At 43.4% G+C, this 23159-nt stretch overlaps 1 protein-coding gene across 2 annotated transcripts in view; it reads right to left on the bottom strand.

The window, feature by feature from the left end:
* CEP20 (centrosomal protein 20) overlaps positions 1-23159 on the bottom strand; it is a 79998-nt gene that overhangs the window by 10332 nt on the left and 46507 nt on the right. The window contains exon 5 of one of the 2 annotated variants that reach the window (XM_069210199.1): positions 13237-13351. The exons of the other annotated variant lie outside the window; for it this stretch is intronic. Coding sequence (XP_069066300.1) covers positions 13254-13351 — 98 coding nt within the window. The 3' untranslated portion in view covers positions 13237-13253. Of the gene's footprint in view, positions 1-13236; positions 13352-23159 lie in introns of those variants that run through there. 2 annotated transcript variants of the gene reach the window in all.

Raw genomic sequence — 23159 nt, 5'->3', positions numbered from 1 at the left:
AGGTTCCAATATTAAGTGGGGGTCCACAGAAGTCAAAGGGTTAAGAACCGCTGCACTAGAGTGAATTACGTTTCGTGCAGATTTGTCAAAATTATGATGAAAACTAGAATGCTTCTCCTGGGTGAAGTGCAAAGTAACCACGATTTACAGTTTGGAGGGGTGATGCTCCAGCTCCACCAAACATCTTCCCCGCCCCATTTAGAGTTGTGGGTAGTGTCATATTTGCACAAGCATAACCTCCACTAGATCTACCAGTGTAAACTTCTGACCTGGTGGGCCATCCGCCAAAGTTTTGCCCGGTCACAGTGCTGGTTTCACTACACTTGCCTGCTCCCATCCACTATGCCAGAGATAAAGACCTGGAAAGGAAAAATATAGGTGGCCCACATGCACAGAAATCTCTGTCTGTAATAGTGCACACAGTTCACCACCAGGGTGGCATAAGCCTGGGACTCCATCACCCTGGCAGACCTGTAGCTGCTACGGCAAGGTCTAAGCTTGTTAGTCAAAAGAAAATGTGCTTTTCGATTTTTCCGATGGCTAATAATTTTACCCATTTTGATCAGTAGATTTAAAACTTCAGAAAAAAAGTATGCATACATGCATCTCACTTTCCTGTATTTAAATTTCGTACTGATGTGTCTAGGGTATAAAGGTTCCAGAGCTTTTCCCTTAAATTACATTTTCTATTCACCTACCACAGGAATTGTTGGCCTTTGTACACAGTGAAAACTGCAGTACTAAATTACATCAAACTAGACATGTAGATACAGCAACATCCATTTAGTTGTAAACGTGGTTCTTAGTTTTAAAGAAAATAGAAACAGTAAGTGACAAAATGTGTGTATATCTGTCTTTTTAAGTGCATGAACTGGTTCATGGACAGACACTTAACAATAATAAAAATCGAATTGGATAGGTTGAGATGTTTTTCCCAGTCAGTCATCGTGCGCTTTGTGAACCTGCTCTGCACAGGAAAATTAATCCGACTGGCTGAGGAGGCCTGACATTTTGCTTCTATTGGCAATTGCAAGCTTCAGAAACTGACTCGCTAGTCCCACAAACTTAATTCTACTAAAAAATAAGTTGCTGGAGCCTTGAGTACACCCATACGCCAGGTGGGTCCCTGACATTTCATGGGGAAGCGGAAAAATAACTCCCCCCTAAAAAAACACCCAGATCAAAAATCTTTTAAAAAATCATCCGGTTTTGTAAACAGACAGCCTCTATTCACAAACCTTGCTAGGCAAGATATATGCACATTTTTCTTCTGTCCTCTCACTTATGCCAGTGTTAATAATAAATAACTGGTCTCATGAGAAAATTGTGTGTTTGTGAAAGTTGACCGTACAGGACCCAAGAAAGAGCAATGAATTGAAACTATGCAGATGGAAATAAAGTAAAAACAAAAACGATAACTACAAAGAGGAACCAAAAGATGGACTAGATTACCACCGGTAATTAGGTGTGCACCAAGTAACTTGTCCTGGATGGCGTGAGTATGCTTAAACTTTAGGTTGTGAGCTATGTCGAAAGAACTCAAACTGCATGGTACTCGTAACTCCCAATTAGGCCAAAACACACCCAGCACTAAAGAGGGCAGCGGGTCGGGAAGGGGGAACAAAGACAATATGAGAAAACTAAAAATGACACGATGCTAATGAGACAGGATCGGCTGAGAGTATCTGCTGTGGAACCAGAGACTGGGGAGCAAAATCCGGAGAAGTTATGGAGAAATTTCCACGTGGAAGGTTCGAAAATGTAAATATTCACAATGAAAAGTCAAACTTCCAATTTAGGGGAAACCATTGTAGTTGCACTGGAGAAAGCGCCCGCATAGGTGGAACATGGGCAGATGACGTTCTGTGTGCATTCTGACATACATGTTTCTACATTTCAATGCGTGCTGCTGCATAGTTTGAGAAATGCCGGGGTGCAACATCTTTTCCCAAGCAGTCAGTAAATTTCGCATTCCAAATGTATTTGTCTATTGTCAGTCAGGACAAAATGACATAATTTAACGACCTACAAAATAGTTTAACCGTGTCAGTTAATATCCTCAGGGGAGAGACTTGTTCCAAAGATGCACAGCTACATTGCCTTGTTTCCTAATAAGGACGAAAGCAGAAGCAGATTCCTACGTATAGAGAGGGTCCAGATATCAATTCTTACTGGGACTGTCACAAGCAGAAAGTATTTACAACAAGCACTAGCAAAGACAATAGGTCTTGCCTTTAAGACTTCTTGGAAGCGCTATTTTAAAGGTGCATGCACCTACAAAATGTTGCAGCATCTTTCTTTTCTTTTTAGTTAGCAATCCAAGTAGGTTCACTAACTAAAAATAGTTTTTTTTGTTTTAAAGCCGATGGGGTGGGGAACAACACACGGGAGAGGGGACAGGAAGAACAGTACATGTAGGGGCCGAAACAACTTAGTGGACTAGGGGGATGACAGAAGTGAAATGGGGTGAATGGGAGGCAAAAGCAACGGAGGGGGGCGAGTCTCGCAGCAGCTACAGAGGTGGGTAAAAAGGATACTGGTTGAGATCAAAGTGGAGCACTAGGGAGTGTAAACAAATAGGCGAAAACGAGCCAAGAGGAGCTGGCCGGGAAGAGAACTAGGGTGGAAAAGCAATGGGAAATGGTGGATACACACATGGGTTTGAGAGAAACACCAGAGCACTGCGTACGGGGAATTGGCAGAGAAGTATAAAAGGAAAGAGCTGGAAAACACCTGCATCCTTGTGCTGTGCTTAAATAAAAAGAAAAATGTTGCGCCTGAAAAGTAAGCAGTGGAAAGACACAATGTGTCCATGTTCCAGGGAAGGGACAAACAAGAGGAAGAAGGAAAGTCCATACAAGCTAACACAGAGGAAGCAAGCAAATGTAAGAGACAATGAAGCCAACCAATGTTAAGCAATGCGTCAGCTCCAAGCCCCATAAGTTAACAACACTTTTGAAGGAGATTAGGAAGCCAAATGCTAGGCCCTAAGGAGCCAGATCACGAGATTGAGCTGATGGGGATCAGGGTGCCTGATTTTGCAGTGGTTCTGCATGAAAAGGTCTGGCCTGATTGGAAGTTTATCTTGGGGAACCATCAAAATTTGTAGTAGAAGGAGAACAATAGTTGCCTGGCCCAAGTGGGAGTCATCGGGATAAGAGCAAGAGAGGTCTGCAGAACATTCCGGACCACACACAGAAGGATTGGGAGAGGCACAAACGCTTAGGCAAATATCCCCAACTAGTTCATCCATAATGCATTGCCCATGCACTGTGGGAACCAGGAGGCAAGGCTTTGGCATTTTGTGTTTTGGGCTGTAGCAAACAGATCGACCTCTTGTTACCTCCCCATCAGTGGAAGAAAGACTTGCAGGTGAAGCTCCCACTTGTGGACTTGCTGCTGCAACCTGGTGAGCAGGTCTGCAAAACTGTTGCTCACTCACAGAAGGTACTCCGCCCAGGAGGTGTATCTGATGGTGGATGACCTAAAGCTGAATGCTCTGCGCTACTGCAATTAGTTGTGATTAGTGAGAACCGCCTTTTTTAAAGGTAATACATGGCAGTCATGTTATACGTTTATTGAAGACTACTTTACGCTGAATCTGCTGGAGAAACGCCTTAAGCGCTAGCTGGATTGCAGCAGCTCGAAGTAACTGATATGGAGGACCTGCTACTGGGGGTAGATGGGGAGGGACCAGATGCTCTGGATGCCAAATGCACTCACTACCATGAGAGCAATGCATCCATGGTGATGGTCACCTGTGGAATAGGGTCCATGAGGGCTGGACCTGGTACAGATTGTTGCCATTCCACCACTGCAGAACAACAGATCCTGGCCGTATCAGCACCAGTAACCCTCCTCTAGTGACCACTGTGTTGAGATGCAATGCTGAAGCATGAGTAGGCAGATGTGGGAAAAGTGGCTATGCATGAGGCCATCACACTTAGAAGGCGTATTAACCTTCTGACCATCAACTGACCATTTTGCTGATAAAGAGACAGTATCTGCTGGAAGGCCTCCAGTCTTGTCTGACTGTGTTTAGTATGGCTCCTAGAAAGAGCCGAAGCTGCAGAGGCTGCATGTGGGACTTGACAGTGTTTATTATGAAGCCCAGCTTTTGAATGAAAGTAACAGTTGTTTCAGTGGCGAGACACTACTGCTTGCTCGACTAAGGCACTAAGCAGTTTTAGACCAATTGCACTCTTGCCGACAACAGCTAAACTGTTGGAAAAGATTGTCAATAGACAGCTGTCTCACTTTCTGGAGTCCAACCACTTACTGCATGACTCCCAATTGGGTTTTCGTGCGGGTGACAGCACAGAGTCTTCCTTGCTTGAAGTAACAGAGTTTACCAAGGAAAATCTGGACCAAAACTCCACTACTATGGTAGTGTTACTGGACTTGTCTTTGGCGTTCAATACTGTTTTCCATTCTATTTTGCTTGACAGACTGAATTAGAGATAAAGCTCTCCTATGGCTGAAATCCCTTACTGTAGACCATGCGCAGTTTTTCTTCCTCCATACACCTCCTCTTCTAAAGCACTTGAGTATGAAGCAGGGTTCGGCACCGAGTCCCACCATTTTCAATGTCTAATTAGAACCACTAGCGAAGCTGGTGGAGACAAGGGGTGTGCGGGTGGTCTCTTATGCGAACGACACCCAGCTCCTCCCGGCTTTCCAAGAACAAATGCCTGCGGCACTGGGTTCTTTTAAGCTTTGCCTCAAGACAGTGGTTGAATGGATGAATGTAAGTTGTCTAAAACTTAACTTTGGAAAAACAGACATTTTGTTATTTGGCACCAAGATTGCTCCTTATCCTAGCAACTAGTGGCGGACAGATTTGGAGGTTTCCCCTCTTCTGGCACCTATAGTGAGAAACCTGTGTGTCAAATTTGACTCCCATCTTTCAATCTAGCCCAAAATTAAGGCTATTTCTGCCTACTGTTTTGCCACACTTAGTTCTCAATAAAAGGATGCTCCATCTAATACCGGAAGATTCTCACAAATTGATTGTTCATGCATTGGTTACGTCCAAATTGGGCTATGCCAATAGCTTGTATTTGGGTCTGCCAGCACACCGAATTCAGCAGTTGCAAACAATAATGAATTCCGCCACTCACCTAATTTTGAAGATTCCGGTAGAGGTCCTTATGTCCTTATAACCTACACCAACTTCATTGGTTTCCGGTTACCAAGTGAATCCAATTTAAGGCACTAACTTTTGACTTTAGGGCGTTCGAACAACAAGGTCCCCTCTTTTTAAGGAGGAGATTTAAGCCTTATCTTCAAGTCAGATCTCTGAGATCAAACAACCTCAAACTTCTCCAAACTCCCCAGATTCATAAGTCCAAGAGAGATGGAAGATCTTTCATCTTTCTGGCTTCTAAGTTGTAGAATGATCTTCCGCTCAGCTTGTGTCATAGTCCCTTTAAATCTGATTTTAGAAAGAATCTCAAAACCCTGCTCTTTGACTTCTGTATGGAGGGCATTTATATCAGCTGTGATATGTTGCATAGTTTTCAGACCTGTATCACTAGTGCCCGGGGATGCCTCTTCTGAGGCAGCTTTCGCTCTTTACAAATGACTTTGTATTGTACTGCTTATGCTCTTCATCAACCAACTGTCTAGGTATGGGAATACATTAATACCGCCTGTGTGAGATCCGATTCCACAACATGGATGCTGCCACGTGCAAGATGCGATTCCACAACAGTAAGGCATTTTGTGAACACTTTAAAGCAGTGGTGCCCCGAACTGCAACATTTTGGATTGATAATGCTGATCACGTACTTTTCAAATTGTAGGTAGCAGTGATGAGCGGGGTAGATGGTTATATGAAAATAGGCATCCTTAGATTGAGAGCTGTCAGAAAATTACCTTGCTGTAGAAGAGAGATAACATCCTGAAGAGTGACCATATGAAAGTCTTCTGAAAGGATGTATTTGTTGAGGGGCCTGAGACTGAGAATTAACCTTAGAGATCCATCCATCTTGGCTTCTTGGGGACGAGAAAATAAAGTTACAATGGCACTGGTTTTACTGCACCCTTGAGGATAAGCGCATGGACCTCTTCTTGAAGAAGATGTTTACTTTCTGCAGGGAAGGTGTGTGCACGGGTGGGATGTTTGGTGCCATTGCACTGAATTCCAGCAGTAACTGTGTTGTATGAACGCAAGTACTCGCTGGTCAAAGGCGATCTCTTTCCAATGTGGAAGAAACCCTTGTTGTCTTCTCGTGTCAGGTGTAGGGTGATCTGGGGGCTAAGGGGGATAGCAGGAGTGAAAGGGGGTGGCTGATAGCACTGCCACTCTTTTGCTTGCTGCATCGATTTTATTGCTCTCCTTGTCTGGAAGTGGAGACTCCCCTGCACCCTGGGTGCTTGTGCACCATGTGAAACATAAAGGAGTTAGGTGGAATATGCCCACGGGTTTAAGGCGGGTCATTGGGCGAGGATTTATATTTGTGCCTACCCAGGGCATGACAACCCAAGTTTTGACCGGCTCTTGGAATGCCTCAGGCTCTCTCTTCAGCATTCTGTTGAGCATGAGGGAGAACTGGAGGGTATGCTGAATTTTGGAGAGTATCGCCAGGAAGTCATCATCTTCCTAAACAAGATGGATGGGACGTGAAAGGACATCGCATTATCTGGTTGAGAAGGTTTTGCCAGATAGATGCCATTGCATCAACACTGTAGTCGTCCCACAGGTCTTCCTTTGGTTCGGGACATAGGGAGCCTCTTAAGCCTCACCTTGGTACAATGGGCTCTGTTCTCCTTCCTCAACTGAACAGTGCTGTGATCTCTGTGGTGAAGCTAGAGGAGATGGCACATTTTGTGGTGGAATAGAGGGTAGAGAAGGAAGAGGAGATTGTGGTGTGATAAGAGGAGAGTGAGCATGGATGGGGCTAATGATCTTGTCCTTGTGTCTTGGAGGAATTGTTTCCAAAGCAGTCTGGTCCTCGAAGGACAGCATCTGCTTCTTAGGCAAAGTGTTCTGCTCTGTGGCTTCGGCGGCTTCTGGATAGTAATTTTTTCAGACTAAATATGTATGAAAAGCCTCTTGGCAATGTCAAGCTCCTCCTGTAGATGCTGAAGGATAAGTTGCTCTGAATCCTCTGAGCTTTCAGTCGAAGGCACCTTCCATGTCAAGAAGATTTTAATCGCAGAGTGTGGTTTTGACTTCGAAGGCCTTTTCAACATCAGTGGTTTCAGTCTGGTTATCTGCTTTGGTACTGATGGTGGCTTTGGTGCCGGTGGGCCTTTTGGCACTGGGGTGGAAGGGCCTGTGAAATCCAAGGAAGAGCTTGTTTTATGCAAGGCCTTTCTGGCTTGATAAGGGAGCGCTGTTGGCTCCAAGAGCTTCAGCTTCAAGGGCTTGTGTTGATGGCAATCAGTGTCCAAAGCTGGACTAGGAGGATGCTGTTCAGTCTCTGGGCTCGACGCCCGGCCCTGAAATGCCCAGTGCTCTCCCAGAGCCCAAAGTGTTTGTAAGGCCGCGGTTTGCTACTGAGCAGCCATAATCATGGTCTGAGCCTTCAGATCTGGATTCTCCTCATTGAATCTGCCAGTGAATTGGCGTCAGACCTGGACTGAAGTAGTTGTGTCCCGGAGGGGCTAGCTGCCTTCTGTTCCTCAACGTTGTGCTCCCTGAAGATGTTACGGACCGCAGCGTTGTTGTCTCTCTGCATCCTCTGCTGGGCCCACCTCCGCCCACATTGGTGTCAAACGTTTTTTCTGACCTGAAGGTAAGGCAGGCCTGGCACTTGGTCAAACTGTGGTCGTGGGAGAGACAGATTACAGACCTGGTGGTGGTCAGTGTGGAGGAAATTGGAATGACACTGTGGGCAGTACTAGAACGGTGTCCTATGCACCACTGACCTGGCATTTACAAGCAGAAGGCAGTAGTGACGAGGGGTGCAATGCCCTGGCTGAAGGAGTCAAGGTTCATCTGGATATCAACTAACTTCCTAAAGCTAAACCCAACAAAGTCTGAATTATTCCTGTTTGCCAATAGCACCAAACAACCCCAAATGTATGCCTGGCTGTACAACTTTAACCTACCAGGCTCCACATCCAAGGACAATCTCTGGGATTCACCCTCAACACAGCCCTATCATTCAAGCAACACATCACCAGGAAGGTGAAGACAGCTTGGTTCAAATCCTTCCATTTGAAGAAAGTGAAGCTGTTTCTCCAAAAAGGCCAATTTTAGAACAACTGTAGAAGCCTTAGTCCTCTCCAATCTAGACAGAGGCAGTGCCCTGCATGGCTCATCCAGGGCTTAAAGGAATTCATCTACATTATCCTTTTCCAGCCACGGTCGTCTTAAGGACCAGTTGCATTACTTATAAAGCCCACAACAAAAATACCTAAGCTTACCTCATACACAAACTAGCCATACCTATGGGACAATACCAGATCAGGAGCCTATATATCACCAGACTGGAGAAAGAGCATTACAAGAAAGAAAAAAAAAAACAGAAGGCATGTCTCCTCCACTCATGCTTCCTTTATCTGGAACTGTTTTCCTATCAACATCAGATCACCACTAAATCTCCTACAATTCAGAAAAAAAAATGAAGACGCTTCTTTAAGAAGCGGTACTACTGACCTAACATTCTACCCTTGACCTTCCTTCACAGATTGTACCTTTCTAAAGGCCTGCCCCCAAACCTCTTTAGTGAGATGTGTAGGCTTTTGGGTTGTGTGTACACATGAGGGATACTAATAATATGATTGAATAACCTGGTTACATTCACTGTTTTCTGCTTAAGGTCAGACCCAGCTTGTTTAGCAGTTGATGATGGCATGGGTACTCGTAAACATTTTCACAGGGGCCAAAAAGTTTGGTTTGTGATGTGCAGGAGGGCCACACGGATGCCAGCAGGGCGGCGTTCAGGCGAGGGGGTGGGAAGATTGGCTGTAAGGTGTGAGTAGGTAAAGCAAAGGATATACATCTAGCAGCTGAACTGAGCAAGGTAAAATCAGAAAATCTATGATTAATCCCAGCTTCCCCACTTTACCAAATTTTGGGATCGGAGGCAAATTGTTTAATTTCACTTTCCCTCCATAAGCTTCATTGTGACATAGAAGAGGTCCTCGAAATATATGATTTCAGTGTATGCGCTGTATAAAACCTACCCCTGTGTTTGCTTTAATAAACTATAATGTTGTTCATGTATAATAGGAATCCAGGCCACCCAAAGGGTGCACATAACTGCCTTGCTTCTTTAGTTCACTATTGGTGTTGTTGTCAGGGTAGGGAGAAGAATGAATGTTTCTAAATTCATGTTTGAAAAATATCACTTTTACATTAATACTTCTCAATGCATTAATATAATCATTTGTACTAATGTGAACAGGTTCTGCATGTTAAGTAAGTACACTTTTTGAATTTCGAAGAGCCTTCATATTTTTACTCTTTTGCTGCAAGATTTCTTTAAAATGAAGACGTTTAAATAAAATGTTTCTAACGTTAAGCACAGGACTCCCTAGTTACTTCCTTTCAGTAACACCAATTAATCTTGAAAAAAAACGATTGCTTGTCTACTTAATATCTTTTTATTGTTAGTGCTGAGTCGAGTCCAGTGCTCCTGTTGATCAGGGGGCCACATGTAAAGGTCAGGAGGGCCGCATTCGGCCCTTGAACCGTACTTTGAGTATCAATGGATGATGGCATTCGCTGCTTGTGGCATGCCTTTGCTTGAAGGTCTCTTGATGAGACTTCTTACTTTCGTCGCATATTGGGCCCAGACATTAGACTGGGCTGAGTCATTCGGCAAAAATAGGGCACTAAAAGTACTGTCCATTGACTATGAATCTTGAGAACTTTCAGGGCTTGGTACGAATCAGAATATGAAATTAAGTGTCCTCAAGGTCGAAAAAATGCAAAATATTTCCATCTGTTGATTGATTTAAGTAGATTGACAAAAGAGACTATTTTGAATAATTGCGTCTAAAGGGGTGGGATGGGCCATACCAAACAAGAAGCAAACAAGTTGTGAAAATGACTAAGGGGGTCATTCTGACCCTGGCGGTCATTGACCGCCAGGGTCAACGACCGCGGGAGCACCGCCAACAGGCTGGCGGTGCTCCCAAGGGCATTCTGACCGCGGCGGTACCGCCGCGGTCAGAAACGGAGAACCGGCGGTCTCCCGCTGGTTTTCCGCTGCCCTGAGGAATCCTCCATGGCGGCGCAGCTTGCTGCGCCGCCATGGGGATTCCGACCCCCTCACCGCCATCCTGTTCCTGGCGGTTTTGACCGCCAGGAACAGGATGGCGGTGAGGGGTGTCGTGGGGCCCCTGGGAGCCCCTGCAGTGCCCATGCCAATGGCATGGGCACTGCAGGGGCCCCCGTAAGAGGGCCCCTAAAAGATTTTCAGTGTCTGCCATGCAGACTCTGAAAATCGCGACGGGTGCTACTGCACCCGTCGCACCCTTCCCACTCCGCCGGCTCCATTCGGAGCCGGCATCCTCGTGGGAAGGGGTTTCCCGCTGGGCTGGCGGGCGGCCTTCTGGCGGTCGCCCGCCAGCCCAGCGGGAAACACAGAATAACCGCGGCGGTCTTCTGACCGCGTAGCGGTATTCTGTTGGTGGAACTTTGGCGGGCGGCCTCCGCCGCCCGCCAAAGTTGGAATCACCCCCTAAATGTCTCTATTCTAGTAATAGAACTGGAGCAACCTCTTCTGCAGGTCATGGGAAGTTATTCGTAAACCCTCATCCCTTTCCTTTGCAGGTGTCCTGTAACTGGGGATGGAATTTTATATGATATTAACTACTGATGGGTAACTAACAGTGAATTTCGGATAGCTTTAACCGTATCAGGGGACAAATTTGACTTTAGGCATCAGCTGACAGGCTGGAAGGGTTAGAGAAGATGAGAGACAACTCCACTTCTTGAAGAAGACAAACGTGTACGCACTTTGTTATGGTTTATGTGATGTCTCTCAGAAAACTGGCTCTGAGAACGAGAGGAAGTGCATAAGTTGGAACCTAGATGTCTCCTTAAAAGAGGCTGTGAGATGTTTCAGCTCCCTCTCTTCAATGACGTTTCAAAGCACCTAAGCATATCAGACATATTAATGTGTCTTGAAATTAATCCAGACACCAGAGAAACCAGTTGAGCTAAACAGTGACTCCTGGCTCCAGTGATCATTATTGCCGTTTAAAATGTCTGGATCAAGTGTGTCTCTTTAGGAACAGTTCATGTAAGAAATATGCTGGAGTGGGCAACCATTTGAATTTTCGGATTTTACAAATTTCATCATTCACTAGACTCTGGTCTTTTGTTCACATGATTCCTCTATTATGGCTGTATATTTTTATATCAAGGCTGTCCAGAGCTGGTCCCAAGATCAGATGTAATCGGATGCATTATACTCAGGTTAACGGTTTCTGAGTGACAGTATGGGATGCAAGTCAAGTGGTCACCAAGCATAGTTCTATGAAGCAGTGGTTAATGACTGGCATCAACAACTTACTATCAGGCAACAGACTGATTAATGTTTGGATATTCAGATATTGATTTTATTCCCTAGAATGAATATGTTTCTCATATTTATAAAAGCGCATTGCCAGCGTTTTCATGATTTGTAGTTCCACTCTGTTGTTAAAACAATATTGGAAGCTTTAATTGCACTGTAAGACTGCTCTGACAGAAGTTAAAATTTTAAAGCCACAGTCATGTTTTCATAAATTTATAACCTAAACCGGTATTTTAAAAGTTAAACGTTACAATAACACATTAAAAAGTGTTCCTGAATCTATTGGCAAATGTGAGTATTATGTTGAAACTTGTGAAGTAGTGTTACATTTACATATCTCATCACTCACTAAAGAGACTTTACAAATGACCAGCAGTCACTTTCACCAGCATCCTTTACATACAGTTGAAACAGGTTATGGACCCAGATTAGTATCACTTCCCTATTCACTTTAGTAAGTAGAGCGTTTTCAATCTGTACTGGATGTTGTGTGCATTTGTTGGCAATAACCTAAACAATCTGCTTGTCTAGTATGGCTACAGCAATCTTACATTCTGGCAACCAATTGTGACATTCATTTACGTATTGTTTCTTTTTTGTACAGTATGGCCATAATCAAGAAAGGATATCAGAGAGCATTTTATAGACAATATATTATATAGACATTGGGTGATAGCACATTCATTGGATGTAGCAGATAGATGTAATAAAACAATAATGGGTGTTAACCAGACACAGTGGAACGATATAGTAAAGATCAGTCTTACACAAAGTGAACATTGTTGAATACCAGACAAATGATCATTTATATATCGTATATTCATAGAAAAAAGGATACATTGCTTACCTGTAATCATAGTTCTCTTTAGGGGAATCATCATCAAAGTCTTAAGCATTGAATAGTCCCACCCACATGCACCATGCAACTGAGTTTTTTCATAATTTTTTTTACTGCAAATATTACATTGATATTATCAGTGATGTTATCAAAAATGTAATGAGTGCTGTAATTTGTGGGGTAATTAGCAGTACTGGTGAGGGTGCGGGTTATAGTTACCAAAGGGCACGAGTTATAGTTACTTGAGATAACTAATTCTATTTCCTAACTAAAACGTCCCTGTAACTTGTTTTTCAGTAAATTTCTTTTTTTTTTTTAATGTATAGTAATTTTCATTACTATACGTTAATCCAACCACCACCACACACAGCATTTGGCAACCCCTATAGGCCAAATCTTGCACACTGCACAGCCTTTAACCGTGCACAGCAGGCGTTGCCCCCAAGGCCTGGCCTGCAGCCAGACCCTGCAGCCAACCACCCCATACTACCTAAACCTAAGCTGCGTGCAGCCCTTTGGCCGTGTGCAGCGGGAGTTGGCTGAAGTCGGTCTCTCTGGGTGTGAGAATAGGTGTGAGAAGGTGTATCTGGTGGTGAGAGTGGCTGTGAGAGTTTTTCTCTGTGGGACTGTGAGTGGGTGCATGAGAGTCTGAGTGGGTCTGTGAGTAGGTGCGTGAGTGAGTGCACAAGGGTCTGAGTGGGTCTGTGAGTGGGTACGTAAGCAAGAGAAAGACTGAAAGAGAGAAAGAGGGAGAGAGTTTTTTAGGCGTTGATGGATGATATACTTAGAATGAGATATTTCTGGAAAAATTGAAAAGAAAAATATATTTGTCAATTAAAAAAGTGAGATCACCTTTCATAATGGACATTACACTTTTGAAGTTTAAAAGAAATTAAAGGAGGGAAATGATCACATACACACCTGGAGTAGAACCCTCAACTGTCAGTGTGAGGCTCTGTCACCTTAACCATTAGGCCACAGGTAACTCCGTATTGGACTGTTTCCAAAACATACCTATGACGCGCAACACACACTTGAGAGGAAAGAAACATGTACGTTCCGTTACTAGAAAGGCTTACCACTCAAAATACTAGTAAATAAACAAACACACTGGCAACCAATACTAGAATCTGAACCTTCAGCCTACTGAGTGGCATTACAAGAAATTTGCCATTGGGCTGGGGGGGGGGGGGGGGGGGAGGGGGGGGAAGAGAGAGAGAGAGAGAGAGAGACAGAGAGAGACAGAGAGAGAGACAGAGAGAGAGAGACAGAGAGAGAGAGAGAGAGAGACACAGACAGGGCCGCGGGGTAGCCTGAGGGCCGCCACAGTCCTAGCCGGCTCCCAGTGTCCTGCAGGAGCTGGCATTGCTCCCAGAAGCAGGGAGCTTCTTAAAATAGCAGCTCCCTGCTTGCTTGAGCAATGCTTTCATCTGTCTTCCCAGCACGCAAATGTGCGTGCAGGGAAGACAGATGAAAGCTATGCTTTCTGACAGTAAAAGCTGTTTTGGTAGCTCTTGCTGTCAGAAACCAGACTTTGTTTGCTTTTACTTGGTGGGAGCTGTCAGCTTCTACCAAGCAAAAGCAAACAGATATGTCTGGGCACATTGGGACATATCAGGAGCGGGCCCTGGGGGGTGGCGGACCCTCGGGCCATCATTTGTTCCTCGAGGGGGACCACGCAGCCCACCTCCAATGTTACACAACCCCAGAGAGGTGGTGGTCCCCAGGGTTTGGGGGTCCAAAACAGACTCCGTCCATTCTTTTTATTATAGCCCTGGAGAGGTGGTGGTCCCCCAGGGCTGCTGGGGAGTCGAGCAGCCCCTGCATAATATTTCTGTAAAGCCCCGGTGAGGTGGTGGTCCCAGGGTTGCGGGGGGCCACCGCCTGCATTAAATTATCAATGCACCCAGACTTGGCCCACCCAGGAGCTCCAGAATAAAGAAGCATGGGAGCCTGCACTTCGCTTTTTTTAAAAATATATATTTCGCCGGACCCACCGCAAATCGCAGCAAGTGTTTGTTTTTTAAAAACAAAAAATGCTTTTTAGCTCTGGGGGCTAAGGAGTCAGGCTGCCCCTACCCTGGACCATTTTGTTTTGTTTTTCGTTGTTTTTAAGGACTCGGCTGAAGCAGAGTCCCAAGATAGCTGCCAACACTTACTGGTTTTAAGTGTAGGCAGCCAATCAGAGGTGTGCATTTCCCTGCACAAGCTCGTAATTATTCGCAAAGTTGTTATGGCTAGAGATATACAAATTTATTTTCCCTTTAATATCTCCACAACTACCAGACAGATTCATACCAAACAAGCAAAAGCACAATCTGCGACCAAAAAGCTAGCTTTCTGCCAAGTTTGGTGTGATTCCGTCCATTGGTTCGGGCTGTAGTTATGCATAAAGGTCATATGGGAATTAACCTGGGAAACGCAACTTGTTTGCCCCCCCCCCCCCCCTTTTCTCGGCCCCCGCTTGACGGAGCACCCCAAAACGTTTTGTGCGCAACAAAAATCACCGGCACACTTTTTATGAAAAACTTCATGAAGATGCATCAAACAGGGCCAAAGACATAGGCAAGTCAAAAAACACTTTTTCTATGGAAACATGGTCCTAACTATAACTACTTAGTGGTAACCCACAATAGGTAATTTATTTACATATACATATGCAGCCTATAATAGGGGCTAAAATGCCCAAATGACATTGAGTTTTTATTTAAAAACATCTCACAATTATAAAATATTTCTGTAAAGCAGAAAAAAGGGACTATAAAGTATAATGACAGCCTTTGTTTTTAAAGGAAACCTGCAAGGAAATGAGAGGCATTGTTCGTCAACAGGCTGCATTCAAAGCACAACAGAGAAAACTGGCAATGTGCCTTTAATACCTCACAGGACCCACTTTATCCCATCACGCTCCACAGGTGATAGTTAGGTCAGGTACTTTTTAGGGTGACATGAAAAACAGAGCAAAGGATGTGTCAGCTTCTGTATGAAAGGTTCATCCGGGATGCAGGAGGATTGCTTAAGACTTTGATGAGGATTCCCCTGGAAGAGAACTAGAATTACAGGTAAGCAATTTATCCTACTCTTCCAGAGAATACTCATCAATAATCATAAGCACTGCCTAGAACAGCAATCCCATCCCATACACCTGCAGACGAATCCGGAACACTTAAAACCAGCTGTTACAATTATCGAAAACGATTCCTTAAAAGATGCCTGCCCTACTTGAGTAGCTGTCTAAGTGTCAAAGTCTTGACAGTAATGCCTGGTAAAAGTGTGTACCGATTTCAATGTTGCATCCTTACATATCTCGAAAATAGGTTTATTTGTCAGTAGGGCAGCTGTTGCTGCTTTGCCCCTAGTAGAACGGGTCTTAGGCTTGGCCGCATGGACGTCATTTAGGGGTCAGCAAGAGTCACAGATGCAACCCCCAGCTTGCAACCTTGAGACCATTGGCACTGCCTTTGAAACTCCTGGCTTCAGAGGTGGCAAAATCAGTGGCAGAAACACAGGAGCATCTTGTCCTTACAGATGTTGTTTGGGGCACCACTTCCTTGTTTTCAATCATTTTTTTATTACATTTATAGTGAATAATAATATATTATACACTATTAGTTTAATTAAAAAATGGAGTACAGCTGGCAGGAAAATGACCCTCCTTGGCTGCGAAGATAAGTAAAAAACACATTTAAATGTATGCTGTGTGCATGCTTGTGGGTGAGAGTATGCTTATGTAAAAGAGTGTGTGTATGAGTCAATATATATTTATGTGTAAGCATGTGTGAGTGACAAAGTAAACATGAAATGGAGTGTGATGTCCCTCTAAACAAATCTTTGACCACAGGCATTTGAAAGAAATATGTTTGTATGGGAGACTTTAAATAAGCGGTAATGGCTGCGAGATGTACCTTTATGGAGGAAAACTGCAGGCCAGACTTCACTAAATGGAAGAGATAAGGTAAACTCACTGGATAATTATCATTTTGGGCACACACAAGTAAAACCATTTCCATTTGAAGGCACAGGATTTTCTGGTAGGAGGTCTTTTGGACCCTTTGAGAATGTCCATATAATTCTGCAAGAAGCCTAAATGCTCATAGCGGAGGAATTCAGGAGCCATGCTGTCAAGTTTAGCGAGGGCAGGTTGGGATGGAAAATCTGCCATCTGCTCTTGTACAGGAGTCCAGTCTACATGGCAACCTCTTGAACGGTCTTTCTGAAAGGTGTAGCAGATCCGGGAACCACCACTGGCAAGGCCATTCTAGAGCTATCAGAATCATTCTGGTCCTGGACCTGTATAGTCTGCTGACTATTGTAGCAATTAGCAGCGCTGGGGGAAACGCATAAAGAAACTTCCCTGGCCTGTCTCTCAAAAGGGCATTCGCATTCGACCTTGATCGGGAAAACCTGGACGAATGGTCTAGGCATTTTTTTTTTTTTTCGTCTGCAAACAAGTTGATTTGTAGATGCCCCCGTTCTTGAAAGATGTCTTGGATGACGTTGTCGTGATTTTCGATGATGCTGCGACAGAAAGAGTCTGCTTGAGTGTTCTGGACTCCTGGGACATGAACGGCTGAGGTTAAGTTCCTGGCTACTAGCTATTTCCAAACAGCCTTCATTCTAGAGATAAGGGACAACAACGAGTGTCCCTTTGTTTAAGTAATGCATTGTGGTTGTGTTGTCTCTTTGGACCAGGAGAGAGCTTGTCATTATGGCTTGATAAAAAGACTTGAGGGCTAGACAGAACACCCTCAGCTCCAGCATGTTGATGTGATAGTATTGTTCCTTGTCTATCCAAAGTCCTTGCGTTTGCAGGAGACCCATGTGAGCACCCCAACCCTGGAGGGAGGCATTAGTGATGAGAGTTTGTGTGGGAGGGTCCTGGAGGAAGAGGACTCCTACCAAAGGGGTGCGGAAATCCTATAGCCCGACCCCATGGACATATTGTTTAGGGTCAAGGAAAACATGTTTTCATGGTTATTCTTTGTCCTTGGGACAAGAAAGCCCAACCCCCTGCAGCACAACCCCTTTGGCTACCAGTTTACAGGGAAGGGAACGGTCTGCATTTGAGGTAATATTTGTGTCCATATGTTAATGCTGATCAAACTTGTATTTATAGTTCATTAATTTATTACTAGGGTAAGTAATCTAAATAAACGTTGGTCACACTGCACTACTGACAGTGGTTCCAGTAAAAAAAGAAATGTGTGTACACACTTTTGAAACGTTTAACAATATGAGGCAATGTATAATGCTCCTAGAATGCTCTCTGATTAGATGCAAATGTTTGCAGACGCTTGTAAGCAAGACTGATGATTCTTTGCTTTCAAAACAAGAATGTTCTGAAAAGAATGCAAGCAGGAAAAAAATCTGTTTTGCTAAATTACTGTGAAATGTTAGGTACTATTTCTTTTAGGCATCATTTAGTAATGTGGTGATTCATCCTAGTATTTCCAAAACATAATCATAATGGAAAATCAGTGTAACCATTTAAAACAAGATTATGGGAAGCTTGAAAATAAACAAGAACTGGCAAAGCCAATTAATCTGACCTTCTTGGTCAGTCTTTGGTTTTGTTAATTTGTGTCTTGCCTTGATATGGCTTTTGTGACACTATTGTTGTGGGAGGTGACAGTCCTTCACCATTGTGGAAATAAATTGGCAAAAGGCAAAAAGAAAAAACAAAAGAAACAAAAACAAAACAAAAAATTTTTGGTCTCAAAAAGCACACACTGCCACAGTAGTTGCTTGCACTGAATAAAACTACTTTGTGTGGCAATATGCTCTTTGTGGTAGAGCAAAATGCTATTACTCACAGTAAAGCCAGCCGATAGATGGATAGAGAGAGAAAGTGAAATTTAATAAAATGTCTTGCTCATGCAAAAACATATTGATTGTTTACAAGTTCACTTGTTGACTTTCCCTCCAACCACTTTTTTCCAACTCTGGAAGAACTTCTATGTCTGCCCTTATCAGGAATACATTTCCAACCTTTTTCAGTATGGGAAAAGATTAGAAAAGAGCTGGCTAAAATCCCTAAATCATGTATTTTAGTGGATTTTCACAGACTCAAATGCATTCCAGCCCTGGAATTATTGCCTACTGCTTCCTCCAGCCCCAGTATGTAGATCTGCAGATAGCTGGAAAAATAAGGAAACTGCTAGAGTATAGATTGAAATTGCAATTATTCAAGGTCGGCTATAGTATTAGCCCTGGCATAATCAGAGAGGCTACAATCAGAGCTCTTACATAATGAGATTGCTGTCATAATTTGTCACTGAACTACATGGCACCACAGAGAAAAGCTGATTTTTTTGTTTACAGGACAAGTAGATTTATGAAGTAACCTGTCCCATAGCCAATAGATACTTTATTAAGTTCCAGACCTGTGCTACCAGTAGGTTGTGATGGTGAGACCACCAAAGTAGCGACTGCATCGCATCTTGTGGGAGAGTCAGCTTGTTGTCCCAGCAATCTGAGAACTGAGTCCATTGGACTTCTATAGTTTGTTGTAGAGGTCTCATGTGTAACCTGGCATGTGGAACAATGAAAATGAAAGAGGCCATAGATCCTAGAAGAGATGCCACCTGTCTGATAGATGGATGTTGAGTGTGCAGGAGATTGTAATACTTCAGACAGACTGAGGATAGTCTCTCCTCTGAAGGATACACTCTTGCGGCACTTGTGTCTAGAGTTGCACCCAGGTAGTGTAGCCTTTGGGTTGGTGTTTGTGTTTGGATGCCACTTTGAAGCGTAGAAACTTCCGATATGTTGTGTTGATTGGAATGCGGAAGTAGGCATGCTGGAGGTCAATGGAACAAATCCAGTCCTCCCTGACGGAGTTGGGGGTAGATCCAGTGAAGAGTAAGCATCCTGAATTTTTCTTTGCATATGAGCTTGTTAAGTAGCCTCAAGTCCAGAATGGGTCTGAATTCTCGGCTTGGACCTTTTTTCCTCACATTGAAATAGCGAGAGTAAACTCACCATTCCCTTTGGGAGTGTGGGACCTTCTCTTTGGCCTCCTTTCAGACCAGAATGACAACTTTGCTTTGTAGGAGGGCTCGGTGATGACAAGATGTTTTTGTAGGTGAGGCAGCGGGAGGAGGAGACCTGAATATAAGTAAGTAACCATTTTGCACAATATTCAAGACCCACCTGCCACTTGTGATGGAGCACTCCTTGTCCAGGTGTTTCATGATATCTGGTGGTAAATCAGTCTTTAAGAATAACGGGTCCTGGTACGGAGCCCTATACTTTTTATAGATCAGTTAAAGTTAAGGAGCAGCTCGCAGAGAAGCCAGAGTCAGGAAGAGTTGCATCGCCAGTTCAAGTAAACCAGATAGGAGTGGTCTTGATACTCCTCTGTGATGCAGAGTCTCCAAGATGACGGAGGATGATGCTGTAGTCGCTGGAATGTCAATGTAAAATTGTGATGCCCCTCTAATGAACACATCATTGAATGTGATCAAGTCATCCACAGGAGAAACCCTTGCAGGCGATAGGGTTGCTGAATAATACCTCACAGAGGAACGGTAAGTGGCAGAACGGGAGGGTGCTCCACACCTGCTATGGCACGACCTGAACCGCTGAGATAATCAAGATATGGACGCAGACCTGGTTGCTGGCGACTTCAACCTTGATCTACGCCCGTGTAGAGTTCTAGACCTTCATTTACACCTCTATGGGGTCCCTGGCCCTTATGTCTCTTTGAAAGTGTGGATGGTGAATCCAGAGAAACTGGCGGAGCATTTTGGTGATGGCGTACTCAGAATGACCCTGGATGGAGAGTAGGTCTGAGACAGGTCTGATCCGGGACTTTAAGAAGGATCACGCCACTTGCGCACACGTTCCAGTTAACGTGGGGAGAGATTCACAGGTGGGTCAGAAGGAGGTCTAAAGGGTGTTGGACCCTGGCTCTACTGACTCCAATGGCAAAATCTGCACTTCTGATGACTGGGAAAGGCTTCTGGACGTTGATGGTCTTTTAGATGGGAACTTCAACGTCAATCCTGAGATATCTGGCTGCTTCGACGTCAACCAGTGTGACCTCAACATCAACAAATTCCATATAACCGTAGGGTTAGCATTCACCTTCGAATGATGTTTTGACAGCGTAGTTTCTAATGTTTGCTGGGTGCTTCAACGTCGACTGGTGACACTTTGCCATCAATAGAGCTGCAGGCAAATGCCTTGACGTGACCTTGATGATGTTACCGGGTGCTTCGACATCAATGGGGTTGCCGGTGAATGCCTCAACAGTGACCTTGTTGGCAACAGCCACTTCGATGACAATGGAGTCTTCGACATTGAGTGCTGATGAGTGTCTGAGGCCACTCGGCGTCATCTTCAACGTTGAATGCAAACACACGGGAATTTACCCCAATTTCAACCCCCTACCTTTGACGTTGATGGTGGATGCCGTTTCTCATGTGCTTCCTGAGATCTTCCTGTGTGTGCTGACTTTTTGTGAGAGGAGGGCTCTTTGGAGGAGGATTGAGGCTCCCCAAGGCCTCTTGAAGATCCTGTCTTTCCTCTCTCTTGTGAGCTTTGCGGCCTGATCTTCTGTCTGTCCTTCAGAGTTCTTCTGGACAGCTTCTGACAATGATGACAAGTCTCTGGAAAGTGAGAGTCCGGGAGACAAATAATACAGACTGAATGTGGATCAGTCTGCACCTCCTCGAATAGTAAAGGAATGATTTGATAGAAAAAAAATATTTTTCAGACTGAAAAACAGTCTTATTTACTCTAGATACTTAAAACTATCGAATGATAGCCAAAACCAGCGTTTTTTAAGAGAACTGCAAAAAAACTGCAGAGCTCAGTGCTCCAGGATCATAACTGTAGGAAACATTAAATGTCCTGTCACTGGTGGGGCATGATGGGATACAGGGGGTCCTGTGAGGTCTTCAAGGCATGGTGCCAGTTTTCTCTGTTATGCTTTAACAGCAGTCTATTGGCTAACAATGCCTCTCATTCCCTTGCAGTTTTCCTTTCAAATAAAAGCTGTGCTGACACTTCATAGTCTCTTTTTTTCTGCTATACAGGCATTTTTCATAATTGTTAGATGTTTTTAAATGAAAACTCAATGTCATTTGGGCATTTCAGCCCCCATTACAGGCTGCATATGTTAATGTACATATATATATATATATACATACATATATATATATGATTAAAAGTAGTAAGTTTATCAATGATGTTATATACAGATAGATATATATATATATATATACAGATAGATATACATATATATATATATATATATATATATATATATATATATATATAAATAAAAGTTACATATATATTATATTTAAAATGTGCTCAGGGGTCCACACATGAGGGTGGGACTATTCAATGCTTACGAATATTGGATAGGATCCTCTGGAAAAGAACAAAGGTTATGGGGACTTTATAGTTAGGGTCGTGTTTTTTTTACACACCAAACCACAGAAATTCAGCAGTTATAGTTACCTGGGCTTACTATAACTTGCGCCCCTCCCAATACAGTGTGCTTATGACCTCACATATTATATAACTGATGACATGGTCAGGGACATCACTCATGACATCATCTAGTGAGTGTGAGCGTTTCATAAAAATTTCTGGCACTGAAAAATATATACTGAGCTACTTCATAAGTTAAATTACTTTTCTTTCTATACTACCAAGTGTTATTAGTATTTCTAACATAAATCATCTGAACTATAATCCTGTTTTTAAAGTGGGTGTACTATCTATGAGTGAACTAGCCTCTACGCTGACACATGTCCCCTGCTGATGTATGTGTTTAGTAGTGCTTTGCAACAGTTTGAGCTGTTCATTGAGACTTCACACCACAGTGATGGCTGAGTATAGTTGGGTTTATGTGTGTTTTATGACATACTGACCACTTTGCTTAGACCTTTCTCCTTTGTGATGAATGAGTGTAGTAGTAGTTTGCAATAAATTAAACTGTTCACTAAGACCTTCCTCGAGGGTGATAGCTCATTGTAGTAGAGGTTTGCAAAAGACTGACCTCTCTGCTGGCACCTTTCTCCAGGATGATGAATCATTTTACTAGTGGATTTGTGACACAGTGGCCTGTCTACTAAGATCTCTCCAGTGGGTGCTTGTTGTGGTGGTTTGTTCAAAACTGACATCTGCACTAAAACCCCTTTCCAGGTTGACAATGGTGATGTGGTTTGCAATAGACTAGCCTGTATGGTTAGAAGTCTTACAGTGGTAATTAGTGTTTAGAGTAGAGGTTGAGAAGAGACAAAACAATCCACTGAGCGCTCTCTCCTGGGTGATAAATTAGTGTAGCAGTTGATAAGGTGACAGTGAGCTCTCTGCTGTACATCTCTCACCTGTCTCCTTTTTCTAATTAAATATTATTTTATAAAGTATGTTGAAGTTTACTTTGCTGGATGATGTTGTGAGTGATGTCATAAGTGATATCACTGACCATGTCATAAGTGATGTAATATGTGAGGTCATAAGCAATGCATTTCAGGGGGCATAAGTTATAGTTAGCTCAGGTAACTATAACGGCTGAAGTTCTATGGTTTTGTGTGTGTTAAATCTGAACCCAGCTATAAAGTCCCTGTGACCTGTCTTATCAGCAAGTTTCTAAGTTTTTTTTTTTTTTATTCTATTCCCTAATTATACCATCCCTGTAACTTTTTTTGGTTTCAGTGAATTTCTATATTTTTTTATTATATTTCCTAAAAATAAGATCCCTGTAACCTTTGATTTTTAGTGAATTTCACCATTTCTTTTTATATAAATTGTATTACAATTTGAAAAACGTTCAATTTACTAATATACATTTTTCACAAGTTTATAAATAAATTTTTGCATAT

The sequence above is a fragment of the Pleurodeles waltl genome, chromosome 10, assembly GCF_031143425.1.
Source record: "Pleurodeles waltl isolate 20211129_DDA chromosome 10, aPleWal1.hap1.20221129, whole genome shotgun sequence".
Classification (NCBI taxonomy): Eukaryota; Metazoa; Chordata; class Amphibia; order Caudata; family Salamandridae; genus Pleurodeles; species Pleurodeles waltl.
This window is presented reverse-complemented; position numbering and strand designations above follow the sequence as displayed.